Source organism: Pseudonaja textilis, chromosome 1 (genome assembly GCF_049901715.1).
Source record: "Pseudonaja textilis isolate UNSWEBS1 chromosome 1, rPseTex1.2, whole genome shotgun sequence".
NCBI lineage: Eukaryota > Metazoa > Chordata > Lepidosauria > Squamata > Elapidae > Pseudonaja > Pseudonaja textilis.
In genome coordinates, this window is record NC_141990.1 from 308,280,471 (window position 1) to 308,303,605 (window position 23,135).

General features: G+C 38.2%; 1 protein-coding gene across 1 annotated transcript; it reads right to left on the reverse strand.

Annotated features, from left to right (window-relative positions):
- Nucleotides 1–5,813: 5,813 nt before the first annotated feature.
- On the reverse strand, nt 5,814–23,065 carry SOCS4 (suppressor of cytokine signaling 4). Its single transcript, XM_026698713.2, has 2 exons — nt 22,086–23,065; nt 5,814–9,194 (listed from the first exon to the last, which is right to left on the reverse strand). The coding sequence occupies exon 2, from the start codon at nt 9,101–9,103 to the stop codon at nt 7,790–7,792; it is 1,314 nt and encodes a 437-aa protein (XP_026554498.2). The 5' UTR covers nt 9,104–9,194; nt 22,086–23,065; the 3' UTR covers nt 5,814–7,789.
- Between the last annotated feature and the right edge of the window lie 70 nt (nt 23,066–23,135).

Consider the following 23,135-nt stretch of genomic DNA (forward strand, 5'->3'; position numbering starts at 1 on the left):
TCTGTTGGACTATTCACAAACTGTGTGGGACTCATTATGGGCTGTGAATGAATATAATTCACAACTGTTGAAATAAAACAAAAGATTTTGGGGACTACAATGTGTTTGTTACTGTCTCAGAAAGCCTTGGTCAGAACACAGTTCTTCTTAGGGGACAATAATCCTAATTATACAAATATAATATGTAGAATGCAGAAATTATATATCCTATATATAATAATAATAGGACTGCATCCTATGCTTAAAAATAACATTGCAGTTTTTAAATAGAAATATAGAGCTTTATCCCACAATTCTCATGAACTTCCCCTTTTGCCATTTTCCTTCCCTTCAGTAAAATGTATTATTCTTCCATAATTTCCCATTAAGAGAAAATGTTGCTATTAAAGCTGGAGTCTCAAATATGATATATGTAAACATTTCTATTGATAAGCAACAAACGTCCAACTCACAAGATTCACAAACCTTGCAAGTTTAAAGCACAGACAGCACCAGCATTAGCATTATACTAATTTGCCTCATACTTTTGTAGATAATAAATATGGCTTTGGTGTTGCTGAGTGATTTTTTTCTTTTTGGGGTGGGTGGGGTTGTGTTTAGTTTTATTGTTAAGTTCTTCAAAACCTAAAATTCAATATTCAATATATTAAGTTTCAACTGAAAATTGAGCCTTCATATTTTGTTCAGAGAGAGATTTTTCTACAAGTTTGGATAACAGGCACCCACATCAAAATGGCATTTAAATTCTGGTTCTAGTAACAAACTGTTCAGTGTTAGGATAAGCAATGCTCTCTGTCTGCAGTTTGGCATTTGGACATCACCTTTGTCTCACAGAGGTCTTCCTTTTTGGAAAGAGTCCTTCCTCCTTATTCAACAGAGGCATAGCAATGGACAGGGTAGAAGGAATAGTCACTATTTTTACCAACACAATTGCTGCTGGGTGAGCTGTTTGTCTGCTGAGATAGTAAAGTATGACATGAGAAATGGTTGGCCTCAGCTGCTGTTGTGGAAACAGATATCACAGTAAAATATCCTGTATAAAACAAAAAGCAAACCAAACAAAAATATTATAGCAAGTTGGAAAATTATCTCTTGACCTTTCACTATTAACCAAACAATCTGATTTTAATCTGATGACAGAATACTATTGCCAGAACACAAGTGACAAGTGGCTATTCTTCAATCTTATATTCATCCTGATGAACCAAGTAATAATGCTGCTGTCTAATCATTGCATTCCAACTGCATTATTCTTGAATCTATCCCAGGGGTCGCCAACCTTTTGGACCTCAGGGACCACCAAACTCATAATTTTAAATCCCAGGGAACAGAAACCCTGGGAAAATCCCCCCAAAAGTCTGCAAGAAAATTCTCCACCCCATTTTCCTACCGATTGATCATTCTTTATTTGGGATCACAGGATACCATCTCCAGCTCCGTTCTCAGAGTGGCAGGGGGAGAGAGAGAGAGAGAGAGAGAGAGAGAGAGAGAGAGAGAGTGACTGGCTTTTGACTTCATGCAAGGAAAGCAGCAGAAGCAGCTGAAGTCTTTCTTTCTCTCCCCAAACTCAGCCAGAAATGAGTCTTTGTGAGACTTGATGCCTTACAGGGTCCCAAAGACTCATTTCTTGGTGGAAGTTGGGGGAGAGAAAGGAAAGACTTTTGCTGCTTTCCTTGCGTGCAGCCAAAAGCAGAAGAAAGAAGCAGAAAGAATCAGCCTGGTGGCCAGGTGAGGCGTGTGGGGCAAGTTCCCCCCCACCCTTTTCCTCCTCCCCTCACTACTTCATGTTGTTCGCAATGCAAGCGACACAAGCCTTGTGTTCACGCGTAGCCTGGATTAATTGCTTTGGGGGTGACATTTCTCTGCGGACCACCAAAAATTTCTTACAAACCACCAGTGGTCCCTGGCTCACTGGTTGATGACCACTGATCTATCTAATATCTCCTTAAAGCTATCCAAGCTGGTGTCTGCTATTATATTCCACAGCAGTGAATCCCATACCTTGCTTACACATTCAGTGTTTTTAATTTGCTGCTATTTAGATTGATAGTACAAATGACCCATGATCCCTCTCCTCAGCATCATCTTTATAATTGGTAGCCGCAGCCCAGGACCCAGACGTATTTATTTTTAGATGCCGTATTTAGAAACCACCCATCTTTCTCATAGAGCCACTCTGGGCGACGCATACGAGTCTGAACCTGTTGGGCCTTAGGAAGCAGACAGAGTCCTTATGACTATGAGCTCAACCACCTGCTTACTAGATTCATGTCCTTCCTGGCTGCCAAAGGTCTCCTAGGTGATATGTGGCTGGATTATAGCAGTGATAAAGTGTTCCTTATGGATTTTCTGTTTTTTATAGAGGTGTTGATTCCCCTACACACCCTCCTCAAGAGCACTGTTAGACCCAGCCATACTTGATAATTTTCATTGAAAAGGTAGTATGCAACAGCTTCAGCAGGTCCTGGATGAAGCAGATTATCAGAACCTCTTTCAATCATGTTTCAGTTCTGGCTATGGGATGGAAAGTGCATTGGTTACCTGTGGTATGATATATAACAAGAGCACAATGGGGGTAGTACATCCATCCTTGCTCTAGTTATCAATACCATCAACTACAATATCCTTATGGACAAGCTGTAGGGGCAATAAACTATTTATTGTGCTGGTTCTGTTTCTTCCAGTCAGCATCCATCAGAAGTCCCATCCTTGGTCCCTAATTGAAAGACTAGTAAATTTTCCTAAGGGTGTGTTTTATCACCTGTCCATAACAATGTCTCCTATGCATACCTTTTGACCATCAAATTATGTCTTCTCTATGAATATATTGTATGCATTTCATAGTCTACGTAGCTATACTTACATTGCTTCAACATCATTCAAGAGGAAAAAAATACAGATCTGAGTAGCATCAGTAAATATATATTTCAAAATATTCATGTCACATTTTTATTTTTTCTGTAGCTGCTTTATAACATATAATAAATCCTGGTAGTTTTTTCATATATAAAATCCCTTCAATTTTGTTAATAATTCACCTGAACAGAAAGGTGATGTTAGTGGTGTTTTCAAACATTAGTGCTATTTATAGGGCTTTGCAAATTCTTCCAAAGACATGCTTTGCAACACTGTCTGAAGAATCGCTGTTCAAATAATTAAAGGAGCACAAGATCTAAGAGAAATATGGGGCCCAAACAAAAAAGAAATAGAAACTAGTTAAGAAATCAAGAATAATTCTGTTTCTAAATGAAATTAAAGATTATTGCTAAAATAGTTATTTGTAGCCTTGAGTTTTAAAATTGTGGAAAAACCTAGTTACTCATAATCCTAAAAGGACAAAGTACTGTCCTTGAGAATGCAGATAAATTGTATATCTAGTTCAATTTTTAGTTTCTTTCTAGAAATTGATTTCTGAAAGAGGAGAATAATATTGTTCTAACCTTTATCTTAAGGACACGCTTCTCTCTATTCTTGGTGATTATGATCATCTGCAATAACAACAGTCTCCTGCATGACAAGAGCAACCGAAATATATGCTTGGTAAACACTGGAGTGGCATCATAAGAAAGGAATGGCAACAATTTGAAAAGTAGATAAGTTATGTGCCTGAGTGTATGTGCCTGAGTGTACATAAGAGAATTGCTTTATTTTAGGGATAAGGCGAAGAAATAAGCAAAGTACTGCAAGACATTAAGAAGATTGCAGACCAGACATAGATACATATCTGTATTCAGTAGGTAGCAGTAAGTAGGTATACCAAGTTTAACAAACAAAGGGTATCCTTTCACCTGCAGTCAATGTTCATTCTTGAACACTGTATCAAAAGGGGCTTGGGGAACTGTTACATACTTTGGACCCTAAACCACAAATGCAAAAAAAGGAGGTGGATGGACTCAGTTACATTGGCAACAGATGCTCTATTGGAATATCTGAAAGACCAAGCTTGGGAGAGATCAATGTAGAGAAAATCTGTGTGGCTGCTAGATATGAACAATATTTTTGTGGCACTCCATCCATTGATCCAGGCTCAGCTTCCTGGGCTAGCATGTATCTTTCAAGCTTCACTTTTTTCCCCAAAATGCTCATGAATGCATGAATTGGTTTTGAAGATGCACAGATTCCAAGGGCAGCTTTTTATCCATCTCTACTTTAGCAGGATCTCCCTGGATCTTTGCTCCCTTCCTTTTTTTCCCCAAGCTTGACTGGAGTAACTCTTGGCTTTGAAGTTCTAGGTATGAATGTATGATTTTTGTGGGTACGAGGCAGTTTTTAGAAGAACAATTTTGCAGTTTCTTGTTTTCAGAAATTTGGGAAGCAGTTTCAGAGGCATAACAATGTAGGGACACCCATGAGATTCACTCTGAATAACATCCATATGCCATGTGTTGTTGTTGTTGTTTTTAAAACCAGTTTTAATTATCTTAATGCTTCTCTTCCCAAAGTACATTTCTTTGGAAAATCTAGTCTCACAGAATCTCACCTGATAATGAATTATAAATCTGCTTTTTCCTTTTCGTACAATTTTTGTGATTATAACTGCCATTAAAGTAAAGCTCATACTGCACCTTCCTTTCCTCCACATCTGCATCTATTTCTGTGGAGATTCTCAGTGTAAGTATATATTCTTATATAAACTTATACTGAGTATGTAAGTACAGAAGGTGGTTTTTAAGAAAAGACTGGAGAGCCATTTGAAATGGTATAGGGTCTCCTATTTGAGCAGTGGGTTTGATAGAAGACCTCTGTCGAGTTTAAACCATTTATATTAATTGATAGTAGTTTCTTTTCTTCTTCCGTTTAATTAATTCTGTTTCGCTCTTTGTCTTGTAATGGCTCCAGTCTCTCCTTGTGCCTGAAGATGTGTCCTATTTTCTTCTCTCTCCTGATGTAGATGAGTATTTCCTTGATTTCCTAAAGTTCCACCTCTGTTCTTATGATAGCCTTGATCTTCCTGGGAATTTGTTTCCAGTTCCTCCTTACTGCTCTGGTCTTCCGGACCTACCAAACGCTCATAAAATTCCTGGGCCCTTTCCATGGAGTCTATTTTAATTTTCCTTTCGTTCCAAAAAACTAACATCCCCTCTGGGATTAGCCATTTAAATACGATTCTTTTCTGATTTAGGTAAGCTGCTTACTTGTAGCTAACTTGTAGTCTTGTCTTTGTTCTCTTACCCTTCTTGGTATTTGTTTGAGAATCAAGACTTCTTTACTTTTTTACGTGATTGTTTCATCTCTTGACATCCTATATATGATATCCCGGACACTCCTTCTCGCAAATTGTACATGGACTTCTCTTGGGCATTTGTGGCGTCTCACATAATTTAAAGGCAATGCAGAATATGAAGAGCAGGGGAGGGCTGGCACTTCCAAATTGGGAGTTGTATTATAGTGCAGCCTCTTTAGTATGGTTGAAGGAATGGGTGAATTTAACCAATAAGAGAATATTATTCTTAGAAGGCCACGACTTGCAGAGGGGGTGGCATGCTTTTTTATGGGATGTAGGGAAAACTAGCCAGAAATATTTCTACAAACACCTAATCAGAGACTCATTATTAACTAATTGGAAGAAAATATGAAAAAAAAACACTATTTAAAAATACCAATTTGGATTTCAACAATGGAGGCGATGATTCACCCAAATAATCTGGATATCACTAAAATGATTAAATATAAGGACCTATTGGATACACAAGGAAATTTGAAATCGTGGCAAGAACTTCAAGAGCGGGGACTAAAAACTGATCAGTGGGCATATCTTCAAATTCAAAGTAGATATAAACAGGACAAGAAAGAATTTGGAATTAACAATAAACTCCAGCAATTAGATAAAATTTTATTAGGATCAGGCAAAAAAATACAACAAAATTTTATAATTCTTTATTAGAAGTAGAAGAAATTGTAAAAGGGAACATGATAGCCTAGAGTAGGAATACAGGACGTAGCATCACCATAACAGAATAGGAAAAGGTCTGGGGTAGAAATAATAAAATTACAAAATCGGTAGCATACAAAGAAAATGCCTATAAAATCTTTTATAGATGGCACCTTCCTCCTTCGAGATTAGCGAAGATGCACCCCAATATGAGTCCGAATTGCTGGAAATGCAAAAAAAAAGAGGGAACTTTTTTCCATATGTGGAGGTCCTTACAGAAGCTCAAAAATATTGGCAGAAAATTAGAAATTGGCTGGAAGAAATGACAAGAGAACAGATCGAATTCAACCAGAGTCCTTTGTTAGGGATCTTTGATAAACAAATATAAAAAAAAGTGAAATATATAATAATACACATTTTGACAGCGGCCAAATTGGCTTTTGCACAATATTGGAAGCAGCCTCATATTCCATCAGAGGAGATGATCATTCAAAAAATTTCAAGTTGTGCAGAAATGGACAAATTAACTTTGGCATTAAAAAATAAAGACACTTCAATATACTACAACAGCTGGAACTGCTGGTACAAATGGATAGACCAAAGATAGACTTTACACTAAAAGGCAAAAGAGGATAGGATAAATCCATAGTAGTGATACACAGATATATGTAAGGATTAGGTGTGTGTATATGGCATAAAATAAGGATAAAAAAGAGGTCTTACAAACTGTTGAAGATGAGAATGTTTTTAATTGTTTTCTATTTTTTTCTTTCTATTTTCTTCTCCCTTTCTTCTTTTTCTCTTTCATTTATGTATGTGTTGTTGGTTTGTTTTAATTGTAAAATCAATAATTAATTTTTTTTTAAAAAAGGTCTCTTCCAGCTTTATTCTGATTGACTGATTGTATAGATTCTCTATACTTCTACTGGCCTCTGTGAAATCTTTTTCTTCACTTTAAATGCCACATGGAGAATTGGATATTCTAAGGGAATATGTTTTAAGTGAAGAGGAACATGGATAGTTAATTATTTCTTCCCTAGCTATAGTTGCCCTTAGAAATTGCCTATGTAATAGTTTAATCCCAAAACAAGCAAACCAATAGCACAAAGGACAGTCAGCAGACTGAGAAAAGCCCCTCCCCCACTCAAGAGTGTAGGACACAGGAGTATAGTTTGAGGTAGTTAGATAAACACCCACCAGACTATTTTCATATATTTCGTTTATGGTTATTAGTTTGTGGAACCAGCATCTATTTAAAACACGTACTAACTTCATATCAAAAATTTTTAAGAAGATCTACAATAGTTTCAGGATTCTTAAGAAGATGTCCAGAAAATTAGACATATATATTCAACATTTATTAAAAATGATTAAAAACTCCAAATCATGTTCTGACAAATAGCAGATGGCTGTGACATGTAATCTCAAAACATTGGCAATCTATATGAAATTTAAAACAATAAGTACTCCAGAATGGTAACAGCATCACAATCTTATTAATTTTACTTTTATAGCAAGGATAGAATAATTGAAAAAAACCCTATAAATTGGTAATTCTGGAAGAACTACTATATTCAGTTTTTCAAGCATGCCGGTAGTGCATATAAATTAGTTTATAAAAGGCAAGTCAAATTTAACCTTGACTTAGCTTTGTATCTAAAAAGTTAAGCTTGAGTCGAAAACTTTAAAACAGCTTCCTTGAAATTCCACAAAGCTTTATGGAATATTAGTACCAATTTTGTGTTTTTACACAAACCTGTTCATTGGGGCAGGAAATAAAAATATATTTGGGCATAAGGCTCAGACGAAGTTAAATGTGATCTTTAGATATTTTTGCATGAAATTTTGTTAGTGAGAGAGAGAGAAATAAAAACAAAATCTCTTAGAATAATTATAAATAATTTCCAGAATGTCTTTCTAGGCATGTTGATCTGGTACATCAACCCTGAGGACTCTTACTTTTGATTTATAATGATATTCTTTCAAATACAGCTTTACCGATGGAGGAACAGGAAGAGCATTTATGCCATCATAAGTTGTAGAGTTACATATAACTGTCCTGCATAGATGTTGAAGGGAAAAAGGGAAAGTTCTGTGTAAGGGAGTCGAGAGAAGTGGCTCAAAGAACATACAAGAGCTTGGATCTTTATAATGTTCCAAAAGTCCAGTAATGTCAGGAGAATGGAAGACGCATGGATCATGAGCATCAAAGCTGAAGTTGTGATTCCATTGTTCAATCCTGGCATGAAGAGAACGACTGTAACGCCTGAAACTAACAGAAAATAAGTAATCCTCCTGGGCAGAGTCGCGTAATAAAAAAGTCCCCTCTGGCTTTCCATCTAAAAGTGCTTCTGCAGCGTATTTATCCATCACTCCCCAGTAACATGGGTTATTATTGATCTGAAGGAGGTCAGGAACCAGACAATGAACATAATCAATCTGGGTGTGATATCTGAGTGGCATCTGCAGCTGCAGCAGGTCATCCTCTATTTCCCATTGTGGTTTGTTTCTCTTCCTGGAGCTAGTGCAGAGAGTCACTACTTCATCATCAGAGTCCATGTCACTTTCCTCTCTGCAGCTCTTTAGCTGCTTACCACCCATGGCAGATTCCTCTTGAGGGTCCCATGGATATGAGGCATTCTCAATAACATTACTTTCCTGCAATACACCGGAGTCTGGTTCATCTGCCATCTCAATCTCTCTCAGTTCTTCATCTTTCCTTTCACCTTTTGATGAACCCATACTTAGCCAACTTTCAGATTTTTGTCTTACAGGAGCAGTGTGCTGCTTGATTAAGTGCCATCGAAATGCTAGCTCAGATCGTGGTGGAAAAGGGCATTTGTCTAGCATAAGCTCACTGATATGTATTTTTCTCTTGGGTGAAAGCCTTGAAGAATGCCGAGAGCTACAACTCTTTATGGGGAAACATTGTCCCATTGCATCCTGCAATTTCTGTTTAAAAGAACGGCTTAGGAACCTGTGACCACATACATGTTCCAACTCCATCTCAGCTGAGGAACAGCTCTGCTTTCTCTCCTGGTTCCTTAGACTTAATGTAGGTATTCCTGAGGCGTTTGCCATTGCAGCATTAGAATTGTTCTCATTCTTTTTTATCCAGGAAAGCTTCTTTCCACTCCATACATATCCGTCCTTTCTGTCTGCACTCCTACTCCGGCTGGTTTTGGGTCTCACATCTGCATTTTTAGGTTTCCTTTCTTTATTTTCTGCCATGCTTTAATGTTAAATGCTTCATAAAGATTCCAGAACTAATGTTGCCCAAATTCTTCACAGAAAGCACTCCTCATGTGTTCTGAAGCTATACCTATGAAAATGGGAAAAAAGAGTATTCAACACATTTATTTCTCACATTTCTATGCAACTAGAATTTGAAGACTGTTTATAAGAATAAAAAGGACATAACAAAGATTAAAAATGCAGTTTGAACTTTTAACTGCTCAGAATAATCTGACCACCTGCTGGAATGAAGTCAGGATTGTCACTGATACCATGTTTTGGGAGAACAGGTTATTTTATAGGGGAAGGGCATCATCAAAAAATATCCCCAGTCCACTGGTGAATTTATTTCATGTGGAGTGAGGGGCCCACAATATTGTGACTTGGTGGGATTCAAATTTTTTTTACTACTGGTTCTGTGGGCATGGCTTGGTGGATGTGGCAGAGGAAGGATACTGTAATATCTCCAGTCAGAGGTGGTATTTGCCGGTTCTCTGAACTACTCCTAATTTCCACTACCAGTTCTCCAGAACTGGTCAGAACCTGCTGAATACCACCTCTGACATGGAATGAGTATATGTAATGGATTGATTTTACTTAGGAGAAGATGGTGTTGGCAGTACCTCTAGGAGCCAACACATTTAGAACTTTAAGAGTTAAACCCAACACTCTGAATTATATCCAGAGGCTTATTGGCAACTAGAACAAAGCCTGAAATATTGGTGTAACTTAGCAGTAAGAGCTCTCACTATCAGAATGCAGAATACAGTGCAGAGATTACAGCTAGGTGTAGTATATTGCAATACACTACATACATACATACATACATACATACATACATACATACATACATACGTCTGTCTGTTGAACTAAAAGCCATCTTGCATACTTTCCCCACCTTCCCATCAAGCAGTTGTCATAAAACTATGAGAAAGCTGTGAGAAAAACCAAATGATAGACCAACCCTTGCAAGGCAAGTGTTACCCTACCTAGAGTAACCAACGAAGTAGATAACAAAACAGATGATCTCTGGGCAAACAGTAAGTCCTTCTAGTTTGGATAAAGCCTCAACTTCTTTCATCCCATCCAGCCTCTGAAAGCCTCCAGCTGCTAACAAAGACCTCAACAGCACCTCTGGCTCAGTGATATAATTGGGTATCATAAGCATACTGATAGTACCTCACCACAGACTGATGGATAACTTCTCCAGCAGCCTCACAGAGATGCTAAGCAACAGGAGTGAGAGAATCAAAACCTCGCAGAATCAACTTTTCTCCCCTACTACCACTGATTGTAATTACTCACTTAGGAGGGAAATCATTGTAAAATAGTGGCACCAATCCTCAAACGACCCAGGATTGTCAATGATACCAAAAGTCACTGAAAGGATCAAATGCATTCCTGTCACCCAGGTTGTGACAAAGCTTTTCTATTAGAGTGATTAATGTTGTCTCAGTCCAATACCATTGGTATCCAATGGATACCAATATGCTTCTTCTTCTCAAGCAGTCTACAATTGGAGCCATAACTAGACAATAATCACCCAGATTTTGGTGTCCAGCGGAGCCCCCTTCAGAAGGTGCATTAATATCTTCTTACAGGCAACTGGGATAACCTCACCTACCAAAGAACAGTTATGAATCTCCTGTACACAACTATTCTCTCCTGCTCTGGCTATCTGGAAAAAAAAACAGGAAGGGCATGGATCTACAGGTGGCTGAGCTCATGCCCCAAGCCTTTTATTTGTTTCCTCAAGTCTATAAACTACAATAAATTCCAAGTAATATAAGATATTGTCCAGTCACCATTTCCAACCTCACTGATGTGGAATCAAGATTTGGGTGAATCTGAGCAACTTTATCAGCAAAACATTGTACAACATCCTTAAAACAGCCAGATGGTAAATGCTCCTTATTGCCTTTGTAACAAGATATTAGTAACTTTAAATCAGACATCTGGAGAACAGTCTGATGATGGAATAAGGGTGGAGAAGTAAGAATGCTTCAACACCTTTATCATCATGGTACAGGACTGAACATAAACGCTCACTTATGCTTAGTTAAATTCATCATTAATCACTTATCAAAATATATACAAGACCAAGCAAGCGGTCCTGCTTCCTGCACACTGATAGGACATTATAAGTATACACACTGCAGCCAGAGTATATTCCTTTCCAAGGAATATTCTAGCCCAATGTAAGGAAAATCTGGTAGCCTATCCTATCCTAAGCTTCAATTTACTTCAAAGAAAAGGAAATTTTGGGTGAGATCTTGAAGGACAGCTTCAAAGTGAACAATTACTGTAGCTGCAATGTTGTGCGTGAATCTAGCAGTGTGTGAGTGATTCTGTAAAAGAAAAGCTACAGAGTAAAAGTTTAATACAGGTAGTCCTTGATTTATTATCACTGTTGAGCCCAAATTTTCTATTGCTGAGCTGTTATAAGTCACTTTTCTCAACGTTGTAACTTTGAACTGGTTGTAAGTCGAGAACTACCAGTAGGACGAACTTGGTCAATTAAATTCAAATGTGTACTAAAGATAATTTTCCTTCACCATTATTTGCTTATTCTCCAATTTCATTGATTCCTTACAGTGATAACAGTACTGAAGACAATATATGCGCCAGAGAAAGCAGGCAGCAATCCAACACTCTTGGACCACCATTTTAATATTGTTTTGCCAAAAGTTACGCATTTGATTTCAAGTTTTCCCCCTGCAAATTATACTACTGTTCAGACTAATATTATATCTTTTAATTTCCCTCAATAATCTATGAATTGAAACTTGCAGGACCGTACTATGCATTTCACATTCAGTAATGATTACTCTTGGAAATATGTATACTGTATATGCATGAAGTCTTTGAATGTCAGACTTACTGAACACTCAGCCGTAACGTCAGTGTTCACCTTTGTTTTGACAGGGGTGTCAAACTCAAGGGGTTCTTAGATCTGGTCTGTGGGGCTGCTCCGGAAGCAGCAAAGGACTGGCCAGCGGTGCTTCTGCCAGCAAAAACAGAGCTCAGGGGAGCCACATGCACCTCTGTGCTGTGTGTTCAGCAGCGACAGCCTCCTGCAGCCCTTTACCAGCAGAGGGCTATTAAAAAAAAAAACTAAACACAAAACAAAAGGAGAAATGCTTCCTCTTTTGCATCTGAGCATGCAAGAAGGGACAGGAAAGGAGAAAGGGAAAGAGGAAAGAGAAAGAAAATGAAGGAAAGATTGGAGAGCAAGGAAGGAAAAATAAAGGAAGTGGGGAAGGAAGAAGTAAGGAGAATCAAGAGGGAAGGAAAAAGAAGTGGGAAGGAAGGAAGATTATAATGAGAGGGAGGGAGGATCTCAGGAAAGTCCTCCATTAGCACTTGGTCACCATAGGTGCCCCCAACACAAGTCCCATGTCATGCCCACCATAGCCATGCCCCCTAGCCCTCTGAGGTCAAACCCAGCCCTCAGTGAAATTGAGTTGGACACCTCTGGTTTTGAAGGATTATAGAACTAGAAACAGGAAGCTCCATTTTTAATTAGATGGGGGAATATACAGGTGAAATTCGAAAAATTAGAATATCGTGCAATTTAAGTTCGTTTCAGTAATGCAACTTAAAAGGTGAAACTAATATATGAGATATTTACTGTTTTGAACATTTTTGAAGTATTTTGGGTTTAAAATAACCCTACTGAATTAGAAATGCTGAAATCAATTTTGTTTAGTCACGTTATGTGATTCGAAGTACTGCAGTTTGTACAGGTGAAACTCAAAAAATTAGAACATTGGGCAAAAGTTCATTTATTTCAGTAATGCAATTTAAAAGGTGAAACTAATATATGAGATAGACTCATTACATGCAAAGCAAGATAGTTCAAGCCGTGATTTGTCATAATTGAGATGATTATGGCTTACAGCTCATGAAAACCCCAAATCCACAATCTCAGAAAATTAGAATATTACATGCAATCAATAAAACAAGGATTGTACATAAACAATATCGGACCTCTGAAAAGTATAAGCATGCATATGTACCAAGTACTTGGTTTGGGCCCCTTTTGCAGCAATTACTGCCTCAATGCGGCGTGGCATGGAAGCTGTTAGCCTGTGGCGCTGCTGAGGTGTTATGGATGACCAGGATGCTTCAATAGCGGCCTTCAGCTCTTCTGCATTCTTTGGTCTCATGTCTCTCATCTTTCTCTTGGCAATGCCCCATAGATTCTCTATGGGGTTCAGGTCAGGCGAGTTTGCTGGCCAATCAAGTACAGTAATCCCATGGTCATTGAACTAGGTTTTGGTGCTTTTGGCAGTGTGGGCAGCTGCCAAGTCCTGCTGGAAAATGAAGTCAGCATCCCCATAAAGCTCATCTGCAGAAGGAAGCATGAAGTGCTCCAAAATCTCCTGGTAGACGGCTGTGTTGACCCTGGACTCAATGAAGCACAGTGGACCAACACCAGCAGATGACATGGCTCCCCAAATCAACACAGACTGAGGAAACTTCACACTGGACTTCAAGCATCTTGCAGTGTGTGCCTCTCCATTCTTCCTCCAGACTCTGGGTCCTTGGTTTCCAAATGAGATGCAAAAGTTGCTCTCATCAGAAAAGAGGACTGTGGACCACTGAGCAACAGACCAGTTCTGTTTTTCTTTAACCCAGGTAAGACGCTTCTTACGTTTGTTTATTGTTCAGGAGCTGCTTGACAAGAAGAACACGACATTTGAAGCCCATGTCCAGGATTCGTCTGTGCGTGGTGGCTCTTGATGCACTGACTCCAGCCTCAGTCCCCCCCTTGTGAAAGTCCCCAACACTTTTAAATGGCCTTTTGCTGACAATCCTCTCCAGGCTGCGGTCATCCCTGCTGCTTGTGCACCTTTTTCTTCCACACTTTTCCCTTCCACATAACTCTCTATTAATGTGCTTTGATACAACACTTTGGGAACATCCAACTTCTTTTGCAATTACCTTTTGAGGCTTTCCCTCCTTATGGTTTTCTGCACAACTGTCAGATCAGCGGTCTTTTCCATGATTGTGCTTCCTACTGAACCAGACTGAGAAACCATTTAAAGGCTCAGGAACCCTTTGCAGGTGTTATGGCTTAATTAGCTGATTAGAGTGGGACACTTTGAGCCTAGAATATTGAACCTTTTCACAATATTCTAATTTTCTGAGATTGTGGATTTGGGGTTTTCATGAGCTGTAAGCCATAATCATCTCAATTATGACACATCAGGGCTTGAACTATCTTGCTTTGCATGTAATGAGTCTATCTCATATAGTTTCACCTTTTAAGCTGCATTACTGAAATAAATGAACCTTTGCAGGATATTTTAATTTTTCGAGTTTCACCTGTACATGCAGAAAAGCTGTCCAAACAGAAATAAAATTTTGTTCATATGGACAGCATACTAATGGTAGATCCTATTTCTATGGATGGTAATAATTAGTGTTTAAGATTTCTTGTTTGAAGCATTCATAGCCACTATTTTAATTCCTTAATTAAAAACATCAGTAGATCGTTGGAGTCACTACTCATCTTTTAGGGCTTTCAGATAAATGGATCTGTGAGTGATGATGTTCTGAATCACATCTAATAGAACTCAAATCTAATTAGCATTCCAGAGCTTCCTCCATTATCATGTTAAGACAAACAAACTATAGATTAATTTAACTTCCATTCCTGGGAAAAAAACCATTTCCTTATTTTCTTTGCTAGCCTTTGGACAAATGCCACATTCAAGCTCGAAAACCATTCAACAGCAAAAACAAAAACAAAAACCCAAATGAGAGACAAAGTAGGTCAACAAATAAACATAGTCAAAAATTCATGTAACACTTCTTACAATCATAGTTCACACAAGCATGATGTTAAGAGATGCTATTCTGTGCTGACACTTTCAGGTCATTTTAAAGTCAGAAACTAATTAAAATGTCACAGACCGGGTAATCTAGTCATTTGATTTTCAAAATGAGTTTTCAGAAAGTTATCCCCAAGGCACTTGAAGCACCTAGGCTTTATGTCCTGAAAAGGATTATAAAAATAACTTGTTTTACTAAAAGCAATTTTATAAAACCCTGACATATGGAAATGCTTTTAAGAAACCGCAGAGGAAAGAAATGACATTACGTAAAGTAAGACTCCCTCAAGGTCTAATTCATGCACAGTACATGCCTTTCTTTGCCTTATTCTTTTCTGTATTTGTTTTCAGAAGAGAATTTAGGGACACAATATTTTTGAAATGCATCATAATAGCATCTGGATCAGCTAGGCCACTTTATGAAGATTGCAGTTTTGAAAAGCATCTTCAAATGTAAGGTTATTATGACATTACTATGATATTGCTAAATCCACAACGGAAGAAGCTACACTCTTGCCTGAAAATCAGAATATTCCTCAGAGTTTGCAAGATATGGAAACTCTATAGATCCGGGGTTCCCAACTGGGGGTGCTCACATCTCCTGGGGGTGTGAGATGATATTTCGGGGGGTAAGAAAATATGGGTTTAGAAGTTTCAAAATTATACTGTATATGCATAAGTATATGCATATACTTATTTATCTTTGTAAGGGGTGGGAGAATATATTAGAAGCATTCCAGGAGTGCGGGGCAGAGGTGGTATTCAGCAGGTTCTGACCAGTTCTGGAGAACCGGTAGCGGAAATTTTGAGTAGTTCGGAGAATTGGCAAATACCACCTCTGACTGGAGATTTTACAGTATCCTTCCCCTGCCATGCCCACCAAGCCACGCTCACAGAACTGGTAGTAAAAAAAAAAAAAGTATCCTACCACTGGTGCGGGGTATAGAAAAGGTTGGGAATCCCTGCTATACATGGAATATATGTAAAGAAAAGGTGTATAAAAAGCCAAAGTCAAGTAAACTAGATATGTACCCTTGTCCTGAGTTCTTTTCAAATCCATTTGAGGGTCATCTCAATCACTGAAGTACATTTGAAGCTGCAGGGGCACCAAGTGAACCAAGGAATTTGAATGGGTTCAGCATACTGATCAGTATTGTAATTTAGCATAAGAGCAGTTTCATTTGTGTCTGATGTCTTCTTACAAATCTCCTGGTTAACCATATTGCGCCCTACTCAAGTATTTTAAATATCTTTCAAAAGCCTCTTATTGTAGCATTAATCAGATTCAACTCTTCAAGATTCAGGTGGAGTACATGGTGTGGCTTTCCTAATTTCTATCCTCAAAACAGCAGTCCTGTGGGATAGGTTGGTTCAGATCAGGGGTGTCAAACTCAAGGCCCGCAGGCCAGATCCAGCCCATAGGATGCTTAGGTCTGGCCCATGGGACTGCCCTGGAAACAGCGTAGGATCACCCTGCAGTGCCTCCGCCAGTGAAAACAGAGCATGTGGCCTTCCCAAACTCCATTTTTGCTGGCAGAGGGTTTCAGGAGGCCGTCCCAGTTGAAAACGGAGCTCAGGAGCCTGTTTTCGCTGGCAGAGCACTCGGGCCGCCATATATGTCCCCGGCACGAGTGAAGCCACACACCCCAAAGGCCAAACACAACCCTGATGTGGCCCTCAATTAAATCAAGTTTGACACCCTTGGTCCAGATAGTAACTGGTAGTCAAGCAAGAATTGGTTCCCTCAGTTCCCTGGAATGCAATTAATTTAGTCCTGGAGATTTAAATTCTCACATTAAAGAACTATTATTTGACCATGGTTATGTCACTCTCAAGCTTCAATTCTGTCCTTTTACTTTGCTCTTTATAACTTGCTGGTAGTACACACACACACACACACACACACACACACACACACGGAAACATATGAGAACAGGAGTTGAGTAGTGCTGTATCTGCTTTGCTATTTCTTATCATCTATTACCTTCATTCATTATCTGGTGTACTGATTCTTTTCCAGTTATTTTGAACATGTATTGAGATGCTCTTTTTGTATTTCTTAACATCCTTTGCTAAATCAGCTTAGTTGAGGCTTTCATTTTCTACAATTATAGTATTAGATTACCTGTCAATACTCTCCCTATATGACAGGACCTCTCTCCACTTCTGATATGTACCCTTTTTCCCCTTTCAAACTGAAAACAATCTGGGTATGCAAAGATTAGTTCCAAAATACCAAGCTATTCAGAGTCAGAACAGAGTGAATCATCTCCCCAATTATTTCACAATCAACTTAACTTTACAATTTCTTTTTCTTGGTAGGAGGAATGCTTTAAATAAAGCTTTGGACTGCACTACCTATACTACTGCAGACTTACTGAAACCAAGCACCTTGATCTTTTTGAGCCAGAGAAACCATAAAGCAAAAGAAATACAAGCATCCTGTCTCAACTATTAATATTCAGGCATGGTAATCAAGTTAAGGCTTTTGAATATTACCAAGTTGATGAATTGGCTTTCATCTTCCTTTTCTTGTCGGCAATACTATATTCTTCCAAGTATTATTTATGTAAAAAACATAAAACATTATTTTCAAAACATTATTTTGAAATAGTTTTTTTCCCATATTCTCATATCTGTTTCAGTGGTGGGATTCAATTTTTTTTACTACGTGTTCTGTGGGCGTGGCTTGGTGGGCGTGGTAGAGAAAGGATACTGTAAAATCTCCAGTCAGAGGTGGTATTTGCCAGTTCTCCAAACTACTCAAAATTTCCGCTAATGGTTCTCCAGAACTGGTCAGAACCCGCTGAATACCACCTCTGATCTGTTTATTCTACAAAATGTTTAATCAATTAAAATCCTTATTAAATCAAACTTGTCTATTTTTTGTACTTTGATGAAAATAGAATGCATTTGTGATGATAATAATAATAATAATAATAATAATAATAATAATAATAATAATAATAATAATAATAATAATAATAATAATAATACAGGCATAGCAGTTAAGGCACCAGGATAAAATCTAGGAGACCATGAATTCTATTTCCACCGTAGGCATGAAGCCATGAAGGTGGCTTTAGACCAGTCACTCTCCTCTCTCAGCTCTAAGAAGGCAATGGTAAAACATTTCCAAAATCTTGCCAAGAAAATTGCAAGAATTAATCTAAGCATTAATTTGGGTTTGGCTTCTCCTAGAAATATTTGTATGTTTCAGGCATTTCTGCTCATGTGGTATATAGTAGTAAAGCTATAGTCTTTGGAGTGTCTGTAAAAATGTATGTTAGTGACATACAACTTTTACATATTTTATAAAGCTGTAAGATTATGGTTTTATTTAATATATTAACATTTAATTATTAAGAGTAACTGGTATATTTATTTCTTAGCTGTCCCTAACTGCAATGAAATCATTAAGCTTTATCTGGGGGGAAATCACACAAATTCATTTCTTATTTAAAGGAGCTGCAGTATTACAGAGTTCAAGAACACCTCTTTTGGTTTTTAGAGCAATTTTAAAAACTCTTTACATAATTGAAATCACAGATTTAGTTTTTTTGCCAGAATAAGAAATCAGCTTGTCGATGTTTTAGAAAAAGTGTCCTTTGAACTGACTGTTTTTCTAAAATATTGACAAGCTTATTTTCTTACTCTGGGAAAAAAAAAACAAATCTGTGATTCCAAATATACAGAGAATTTTCCTTTCTACATTCCACCTTCTCTCAGCCCTAGTAATCTTCTTTTAATAAACTGAGATGATAAAAGAACAAAGCTCTCACTCCTACTGTTTAATTAATCTATTCTCATCATTTTATGTCTTTAACAGTCATAATATTGCCACCCAGAGATACTCCTCTTTCCTGATTTATTCCTTTAGGGTTTATACATGATCACTCAGTCAGTGATTGAGCAAGACAAAAGGACTTTTGATTAAATGTTATATTAACAAGCACCATGTTGAACTTAATGATAGATTTAAAGCAATACCTAAGCCCACAACACAGTTAAAAAAATCTTACGCATGCAAATACAAAATACTTTAAGCACAAATTGGGAATATAACTTTATCAACATAAAGGCCAATTACATTTGGACAGTCTGATGACAAAAAACAAATACAATTCCTGTTCAAAAGAAGCACTCACATAATTGTATTGATAGATTTACTGAAGTCCATATTTCATTCTTGTTCTCCTTCTCATCAATGTCACGCTCTCAGCTTCATAATATATAGACATTTAAACTAAGTACACATCACTTCATATCTGCTAATATCAACAAAACAAATTAAAGTAAATGGCAATCTAATTAAGTATCTTTTCACCCGGAGGGCAGTATTAAAGGAGTGAGCAATTTGGAAAGTCAGGGTATAGCATCTGCTTTATTTTAACAGAAAAATATTAGAGGTGATACAGGCCGGTCATCTCAGTAAAAAGAAGGCTTGTGTCTTCCATTTGTAACTGCACTTGAAAAACTTTTAAGTGTGAAGCCAGCTCTCACAGAAACAATAGAGCAAAGAATTCTTTTGAGTCATATGATCTTTGGCTACAACAAGTCATCATAGCATGAAAATCACTGAAGAATTTTAGCCATTGTTCCTTGACACATGATTGCCTCTCTGACTATAATGTCATATCTTATCTGAGAGGGAGCATGGAAATTGATGCATTCACTTTAACTTCACTTAAAGCTTGATATAGATTTTATCCTGAAGGGAGATCTTTTCCTACATCAAATCAGGAAGACAGAATATTGCTAGAAGCCATGTCCTAATTCTTTTCAAGTGCACATCATCTCTTTTCTGATACCAAATTTTGACTAGAACAGAAGTTGCATAATGGCCTTTCGCATAATGACTTTTTGCATATTATGCAGACTGCGTAAGGCATTTGTGCATCATTTTGCAAATATATTGATTGAAAATGAAAGAATATTATTATTCACTTGGAAACTACTACATTCTGCAGGGAATTTTACATAAGGAAAAGAGGATATTATATCACTTCAGAGTTTACCCCTTTCTCATAATTTCTTAACACATATATTACCAAATGTTTTTTCTTTAAAAGCTGCCCAAGTGGTTTATCTTGAACATTCATGTATGTTAGGTATAAGGAATAATATATTGAACTGAACTTGCCAAATACGTTTTGGACTCAGAGAAGAAAAATCCAAAGCAGCTTGTTGATATGGAGCACAATTAATTCGGAACATCTCACCTTTCCTAGATGAATTTACAGTATGTAGCAGAAGCTTTTATGAAGAGAAACACAAGGCTGTGCCGCCCACATGGCCCACGGGAACCCTCCCTGGCCACTCACTCCTTACCTGGTAAACTTGTCTGCTAAATTGCTATTTTTCCCTTTTCCAACCATCATCTGTTCTGCTGTGCAGGGAGATTTAAATTAGCTAGGAAGCAGGAAATGGTTGGATTTCTTGCTTTTCTAGCTAGTCTTCGGCTCAGCACAGCTGAACCTCCCTTAGGACTGAAAGTTTGCTTGCAAGCAAATTCAGTGCAGACTCACGGCAAGCAAATTTGAGAGACTGAGCTAGCCGATGGCAGATAGATAGATCATCGAATGATTCTGTGAGCAACTCAGTCTGCCTGCTTTGCCTGATTTTGGGTAAAAGTTGCTCTTTTTTATAAAAAAATTCAATATTTATATAAATATTTATAATATTTACATACAAGCCATGCCCAGCCAGTCACTTGACCACCAAGCCACATCCACAAATTAGGCCACACCCACAGAACCGGTTAGTGGTCCCTGGGATCTAAAATTATGAGTTTGGTGGTCCCTGAGGTCCAAAAGGTTGGCGACCCCTGTTCTAGATGGTTCCACTTACAGAAATATTCTCAGTTTCATTCAAAAAGGATAAAGATCCTCCAAAGTCATTTCTCACAATTCTCCTAAAACCCCAGATATTCTACATTAAATGGCAGAGAAAGTGCATTAAGAACATTTTCTAAAATAAAGTAAGAATTGTGTTATGATATTTTGGTATGTCATGATTTAATGTATGTAGGGCATGATATTGTACCAAAATATTTGATTAGATATTTGATTTATTAAATGATTAGAATATTCTAATTAAAACCAGTAAAAATATAATACCTGTTTTCCTAGGAAGAAAATAAGCACTCACTTAATAAATTTCCCCAAAATGATCTGTCCTATTAACAAAGTACAGCATGAGACAAAAAATATTTCCCTATGTAGTGTAAACATGGCCAAATAAGCTTTCCAAAACTAGTTATATATTTTGTCAGCTAAGAGTCAGTAACAGCCAAAGTAACTTCCCAGCATAAGTGGGCAGGAACAAGAATTCACACGCCATGTGATTTCTCCAACTTTTAGTTTTTATTCTAAAAGGAGCAGCCTCAGGATGAAAACATGAACAAATGGCTTTTGGAATATTATCAATAAATGTCCCCACATATGTCTATTTCAATTAGTCTAAGTGACATTTCCATGGAACTTTAAAAACATATTGAGAAAGAACTGCCAGATGATGAAGAGAAATAAATTTCTAACTTTTTAAAACTACAAGTTGGCAAATCAAAGCTCTTTAAAACAAAACAGGTGTTTGTTCTAAAGATGATATCTTCTAACTTTAAGACCTACCATTCCTTGGCTAAACTTAGAAGGTGGATGCAATCACCATGATGCAAATGCCAAACTAATCACAGTAAATATTTTCCATGAAATCTTGCACTTCAAACAATCAGCAATGTAGCTATTTACTACAGGTTATAAACATTTTATAATATGCACTTCCAGAATTTTAAAAGAAACTTTTTAAATGATAACTTTATTGTAGCATAAGTTTTCATTTTTTAAAAGGAAAAAAAATGTTTTCTTTAAATTATGCTGCTGAAATGATGGCTGTGACTATGAAATTAACACTTAAACTAATTTTCTGTTTGCTCCTTTTCCTCCAACTACCAACAATGGATCTCTATCTCAAATTCAGTTTTTCTCCCCAGGATTTAAAGAAACATTTCACCAACGTCGTGGTCGCTAATAAAAGTTGAGTATCTTTCCTGGAGAGGGATAACTTTGTCAGAATGAACAGATGCCAGTTCTTTCCATCTCCCCACCCCCCCCACCTTCCCCATGCGTGTACATGCTCACCTGCTGCTCACCCGAAGAAACATTTTGAAGGGATGCCAAAAAGCAGGGAAGAAAGAGAAACCTCGTCCAAATACCGTGGCACTGACAGGCACCACTGCTCGCCATCAGACACAAAGGATGACGGAGCAACTGCACAGCTGGAGGAGGAGGAAGGATCGGGGCTGAGGGGGTCCAAGGATGAGAAAGGAGGAGAGAAAGGAAGATGTCGGAACTGAAGGGGAGGATCTTTAAACCTTCTGTGTGGGGTGTATGTGTGTGTGTGTGTGTGTGAGTGAGAGAAAGAGAGAGAGGGAGGGAGGGAGGGAGGAGGAAAAGAAGGGATTGGAGGATGAAGATTGGGAAAATAAAGAAGTGGAGGAAATTGAAAGGCAAAGTATATTAGGAAAAAGTGGCTGAAGATGGATGGAAGTTAAGAAGGAGAAGCAATAGCTGGAATTCGAAATGCATTCGTTTGGGAGGAACGAATCCCTTTACGATACATGGAAGATTTTTTATTTCTGGTTACATATGGTTAAAATTAAGCTGCAAAGGAGAGAAGGCTGGGGGTGGGTGGAGAAGATCCGGAAAAGCTTCCGAAGTCTCGGTATATAGAGAAGGGAGAACAGTTAAAAAAGAAAAAGGGACCGTGGCCAAGAAAGCTGCTGCTGCTGCTGCTGCTACTGCAAAACAGGAGCGTGTTTTCTCCCCCCTCCTAAAATCTGTGTCCCAAAAGAAGCTTTAAATAGCGCGAAAGAATGCAGAACGAGGAATGAGAAAGAAGGGCGACAGAGGGAACGGAACAACCCCTACGATTTCGAGGGAAAAGGGGGCTAAGAAGGACGGGGAGCTAAAGAAGCCAGGCGGCTTTACCGCTCTCCTTCTACCCCACCCTTCCCGCCATCAGTCCGTCCCTCAGCCGCGCTGGCCCCACAGGCGCTGCTTTTCCTCTCCGCCTTCCAGGCGGTTATGAAGGCGCAGGCGCAGCCCAGCCCGCCCCGCGGCCTCCCAGACAGGATCCAGCCGGCTTCCTGGGGGGTGGGCTGGGGTGGGGGTGAAGGCGGGACCGAGCGT